The sequence below is a fragment of the Nesoenas mayeri genome, assembly GCF_963082525.1.
Source record: "Nesoenas mayeri genome assembly, chromosome: 14".
NCBI classification, from domain to species: Eukaryota; Metazoa; Chordata; class Aves; order Columbiformes; family Columbidae; genus Nesoenas; species Nesoenas mayeri.
Genome location: NC_137556.1, coordinates 2608165 through 2614164, shown reverse-complemented (window position 1 = coordinate 2614164; position 6000 = coordinate 2608165). Strand labels below are relative to the sequence as shown.

The 6000-nt window shown below is 47.1% G+C and overlaps 1 protein-coding gene across 1 annotated transcript in view; it reads left to right on the top strand.

The window, feature by feature from the left end:
• Positions 1-2094: 2094 nt before the first annotated feature.
• NEURL1B (neuralized E3 ubiquitin protein ligase 1B) overlaps positions 2095-6000 on the top strand; it is a gene marked incomplete at both ends in the record, with an annotated part of 91245 nt that continues 87339 nt past the window's right edge. The window contains one exon of the mRNA XM_080353497.1: positions 2095-2155. Coding sequence (XP_080209623.1) covers positions 2095-2155 — 61 coding nt within the window. The remainder of the gene's footprint in view (positions 2156-6000) is intronic.

The following is a 6000-nucleotide window of genomic DNA, read 5'->3' as shown; positions in this document are numbered from 1 at the left end:
ATTTATCCAAGTACATGACTAATGAGCAGTCACCAATCTGTAGGACTTTTCTTGACCCTCTAAAATCAATAGCAAAACTCCCATCACCTCTCTGAGCAGAGGCTGTAAAGAAGCAGCAGCAGGAACGTGGCTCCTGGAGTAGGATACGAGACAGACACAATAGTTTTGGAACATTGCAGACACCTCTGGATTAGCTTTGTTTGTTTGTTTGGGTTTTTTGTTTGCATTTTGGTTTTGTTTGTTTGGCTTTTGTTTTGGGTGTCTGCCTTTATTCACTAGGTATCTGTTGCTTTTCCTTTTGAGTTTCTTTGCATTGCTGCTTATCCACAGTTATGGATATTCTTCACTGACATGACAGTAACATCTAAGCCTCTTCTTTAAAACCTGATGTCTTAACAATCTTGTTGCACTTAACAGTTGACGTGTAGATGTCTTTCCAAACTCATATGGACCCAGATAATCAACCTTCCCAGCACCTCTGCAGGGGGAGTTAGATGAGCTACCTCAGGTCAGAGGGGTTGGTGCTGGAGCTGGGACTGGATCCAGCCCTCTCGAGGCAGTGTGGAGTCTGGTTCTTGAGGAATGTCTCTAAGTACATCTGGAAAGTTGGTTTGTATTTAAAAAAACCAGCTATTAATAGCACATCCATTGCAGAAACAGCATCTATTTGTTCAGTGTTAAGAACAAGAAGTTTCTTAATGGCCTGATAGAAAGGCTGCGGAGAATTCTTCTTGTAGCTGAAACCATCTAATGGTTATTGCAAACCTGAGGTGGATGTGTATTTGTACTGGGAAATTGAATTAAGAGCTTCTTGCTTCTAGATGGCTCTGATGAGACTTGGGTAACCTCAGCTGTGTGGTTGCCAGTGTGATATGTCACCAAAAGCATCTTGCTGGCCTCCTGGCTGATGCCCTTAACCAAATAACACAGGACGCGGGGTGGAAGTCTGACTTGGATGCTGTCAGTATGAAAGTCTACGGTCTTTGTAGCCTTGTGAGGAAAAACATGGTAAGGAGGAAACCCTCATTTCCAAGGTTGCTGTGTCAGATATTTTCTTGCACTGAAAAACACCTGCATCTGCTGGTCCCTATTAATTATCAGAGATGTTCAGCTCACACGGTACGGGGATGAATTATCTCCTGCGGTGATGGTTCAAAACTGGTTCACAACTTGCTTCCTCTATTCCTCGGGATCATGAAGTCCAACCATAACCTAACTAGCGCTAACCCATGTCCCTAAGAACCTTGCCTAAACACCTTTTAAACCCCTCCAGGGATGGTGACTCCAGCACTGCCCTGGGCAGCCTGTTCCAATGCCCCACAGCCCTTTCTGGGAAGAATTTTTTCCAAATATCCAATCTAAACCTCCCCTGGTGCAACGTGAGGCCATTTCCTCTTGTCCTATCACTTGCTACTCAGGAGAAGAGACCAAGCCCCTCCATGCTCCAGCCTTCTTTCAGGCAGTTGCAGACAGGGATAAGGTCTCCCCTCAGCGTCCTTTTCTCCAGGCTAAACTGGTAAAACTAGTAACTGAACTGGCTAAACTAGTACTTGTCAAATGTTTTTAGATGAGCAGATGAAAAGGAGCTCACAGGAGGACTCTCAAGGGATATGAATTAGCTATCAGCAGACCATCAACTGGAGTTAATTAGATGAAGAATTAATAACCCCAAGGGTGGGTCATGCTACACTAACTATGTACCTCTTTGCATAATTGATGATCCCCCCAGTGCAGAGATCCGCTCGCCAGTGTCCTGACTCGGGTTATGAATACTCAGTCACCTGGTGCAGCTGTAATTAATCCCTCTGTCCCCGTATGGTAGGCAGATGCTGCAGCTTTCCATCAGGGATCTGATCCTGCTCTTGCTCCTGGGATTGGGTTTCCCCACAGGAGGATGAGACGCGGGGGCAGGAGCGATGCCTGCACAGCCCCTGGAAAGGGGTATCAGTGTTTGAGACCTGAAACCAGAGCCAGGACCTGCTGCTGGGGCCTGAGCTGTTCATTAGAGAGCAGACGTGCAAGCGCTGGGGGATTTCTCAGCTCTGTGATGGAATCAGCCCTCTGGCCATAAGCAACTGAGGAAGGTACCTGGGCATGTACGGCACGATGTCCCTGAGGAATGAAGCAAGAAGAGGTAAATACAGCAGCTTGCAAGGTAGGAATGCCAAATCTGCCCTAAAACTCCATAATTAACACCTCCAGATGTTTGGCATGGTGATTATCTGTGTTGGGGATACGTGCAATCTGTGTAAAAAAAGGTACAGAACAGTCAGATAACAATTACAAAAAAGGTACTTAAGCCTCCTGGCATGTTTTCTCACGGCAGCTGTAAGACCTTGCTGTTCTGGACAAATTTTAGGGACTGTTTTTGAGTCTGGAGAGAGAAATCATGTAGTTTCTCCTGCTTTTACAGCTTTTTCCATTTGCAGCTGGCCAGTGTGCTGCTAAAGCAGCTGATGCTTTCTGCTCTGGTAGCAACTGCTTTGTGCTGGGGGTTAAAACCATCCTCCCGGAGCACTGAAATCTCTGTGATGAAATGGCCTAGACAGACCGTACAAGTCACTGTTTATGATCCAGATAGGACGTGCTGCACCCGAAGCTGAGTAATAAACCTGAATTAAGTCCCTCCTGGTAAGCTGATGTACACCAACTGACGGCAGCAGAGCTGCCTAGGTTTACACCAGCTGGTGACGTGACTCTTTGTTTGCTTGGGTTGTTTTATTTCTAGACCCTTCTTTGTAAGTACTATCATTCCTTAGGGCAAAAACTGTGCTTTCCCCCAGTGGTCGGGCTGGCGAGGTTGGAACACGCGATTTTTGGCTTCTGCAGAACGCCTGGGCTGGCTCTGCCTGCTCTGCTCCCCAGGGCTCTGGCTGCACTGCAGGTGGTGGAGAGGTCTACCTCTGAGTGGGATGCTTGCTGGACCAGGGCCAGCTTCCTAAGCTGAGCCTGCTTCCTAACAATTAAGATGGTATTTTGTCAGGCTGTGGCCTCTGGGGCCAGCTACTTGCCCTTCAACTGCTTCAGAATGCTCTGGGATCCTACAAGGAAATTGCTGATGCTTGAATCTTGTCTTTATAAGTACAGTTTAAAAAAGAAAACAAGCCCAGTTTGTCTGTGCAATGTGCCAGCTACTCCATGCTTTATTAGGACCAAGAGAACTTTCCTGTAGTACAGCCTGCTCAGGTCAGATAGTTGCATTTCTGGGAGGTTCAAAGCCCTCTGGTTTTGCCATGTATCACCCAACGCAAGGGGGTACATGCAGTTTGGGGTGCAGCCTCCCCATCCCTGGGCCTGGAGCAGGGAGATGAATGCGGAACACCACTCATGTCCCATTTCTTTGCTCTGTCACGTCCAGGTTCCCTTTACTCCCTTTGAGTTTTGTTGAAGGCTGTTTGGAGACACTTGGGAAGGAATTGATTGTGATGGATTTAAGCAATTTTCACATCCCTCCCTCCTGATAAGCATTGTGCTGCAGAAGAGCCTTATTTGCTTTCAGGTGATGGGGATGGTAAGAAGCTTGAAGAGGACAGAGCAGGGCCGTGGTTCATTAGTTAGGGCACGTAATCTTCATGGTTTATAGTGAGTTTTGTGTTAAGACAGCAACTGTAAAAGTGACAAACAAGTGTTGGTCTAGTGCTTTGTTGTGTCCTGTGTTAAAGGAGATAGACACATGCAGTTTCTGAAATTCTCTGCCCTCCAGGCCATTAAAATGTGATTCATAAAGCAGTTGAACTCTTTTCTACTACTGTTCTGAGATCAAGAGAAATCACATGCGCTTCTGCTGCGACAGTGAGCTTGTGTTTTCTGGAGCTCTTTCACAGGCTTCTGTCTGCAGAAGAGCATAAAAGAAATCCCTTTCAAGTTTGGGACAGTAAGCTCGGTTTAGAGAGCTCAAATTCTGAAGAGAAAAGTGCTGCTTCCCTCAGCAGAGTGCTTCCATCAGCCCTCAAATCACCAGCAAAAGCGTGTTCTTCAAATCCTTAATAAACTCTTGCACCCATCTCCATGCACACAACTGGAATTTGCAGGACTTTCCTTCTGACTGCAAGGCTGGTGATCTCCTCCCAAAGCTCCCTTCACCTTGGTTGGTTTCCAGGAGCAGCCTACATACATCCAGTCTCTCTGAAAACAAAAGTCTTTGTTTTAGGAGCACCTGCCCAAGGATGTGTTTTCCAGAGTTATTTCTCACAGCTGTTGTGTAGCCGATGGTGGTTGCAGGGAGGCGAAGGCGCATGGGCCACCATGGCGTTGGGCGGTGTGTGCCAGAGCCCAGGCTGAGCGCACGGCTTCTCCGTGCCGGGCACGTACACAGCGCTTGGGTTTTACATCACACACTTGCAAAAGCAGCTCCTGTAATGCTGCAATGATAAACTTGGAGGCAGGCCAGCCATCTGCGTTTTGGAGAGAGATCCAAGGTGATCTTCTTGCGGCGTTACCTCCCACCGCACGCCCAAAGCCTGCAGGCACCTGCTCCAACCACCCGCCTCCTTGTTGTGGGTATGGGCTTAGGTAACAGCACAGCTTCTGTTCCTCTCAGGAAGAAACAGGAAGATGAATACAGGAGGCCACGTGTGTCTAATTTATTCATTCTGTCGTCTCCCTGGCTTCTCTTTATTCCCTTCTTGTTGTGTTGAAGGCTGTTGGGAGACACTTGGGAACAAATCAGTAAGAGCACAGTACACACTGTGCACTTGGCGATTAGCTTGGATGCAGGATAAACATAATATCTTCAACTAAATTTATTTCTTTTTGGTGAATTTGCTATCTGGTTGCAGCCAGCAGTGGCTGAGCCCAGTGAAATGCAACATACGATGATATGGGGTAGGCTGTGAATTTAAAACCTTTGCTTGCCCACCCAGGCACTACACTGTTTTCTTTCTTTCGATTCTGTTTTGTTCTTTTCTGTCCCCAGAATAGTAATCAGCTGGAGATCAGAGTTTTCTACCCACTGCTTCTCTTGGAGGAGTTGTGTTGGTATAGTAGATGCTGCCTGTGATAACCCCTCCTCCAAAATATGGACTATTTAAAATACCCAAATTTGGAGTTTGTCATTCCTTTTGTTTCCCCTCACAGTCTTTACTCAGGAAAAAGAAGTGAGATGTGGGTGAGTCTCAAAGGGCACTGGTAACCTCCACCTCGGAGCTCTCCTTGACCCCAAAGTGAGTGAAGTGGCAGCAGCCGTGCTGAGCATCGGCTGTTGGGGCCTCAAGTCACACGTTTGCATTGATAGTTTCTGATTTTGGTGGCTTGTTCAGTGTCTGTGTCGCAGGCACATGGTGTGTTCTGCGCTTTCTGCACGGACCAGACCTGCTGTACCCACCCCAGCCCTGGGGACCGCTCGGGTGGCTTTGATCAGTGATGCATGTTGGAATTCCCTCCTTTGTTTTAAGGTTTCTAGTGTTTGTGTGTTGGTTTGTTTGTTGGTTTTGTTTTGTTTTTATTGATAGTTTCTGATGTTTTTGAGAGAAGCCAGGGTTAATGCTGTGGAAAGAATCAAAGCACCAACCAAAAAGCATGAGAAAAATCTCAAGAAATCGGAGAGGTCTTGTTTTCATTTAAGTCAGCAATTTCTGTAAAGAATGAGCAGGAAAACATCATCTCCATTGTCATTTCTTTATGGGAAACAGCCTGGGCCCCATGAGTGGGGTGCAGGCCATGGGGATGTGTGTTTTCTGGGGCTCAGCACCGAGGAGCTGAGTTCCTCAGGTCCAAGGCAGATGGGACCCTGGGAACAGGCTGAGTCTTGCTCTCATGGGATGCTGGTTCATCCCCTGCCCAAGCAGCCAACACAGTTTCTTGCTGTCCATGTACCTCTTAATCTTCTATTCCAGAAACCAGGATGGGTTTAGGTGTTTCCATCCCTAATTTTGTTCTAGAAAGAGTGAAATCTCTACTAACCAGCCAACCATGACAAAGAGCAGAGTATTCTGTCGCCTGCAAGTCTACCCTGTCGGCACTTCTCTGGCCAGGGCTTATCTCTGAGGTTGGAACTTTGCA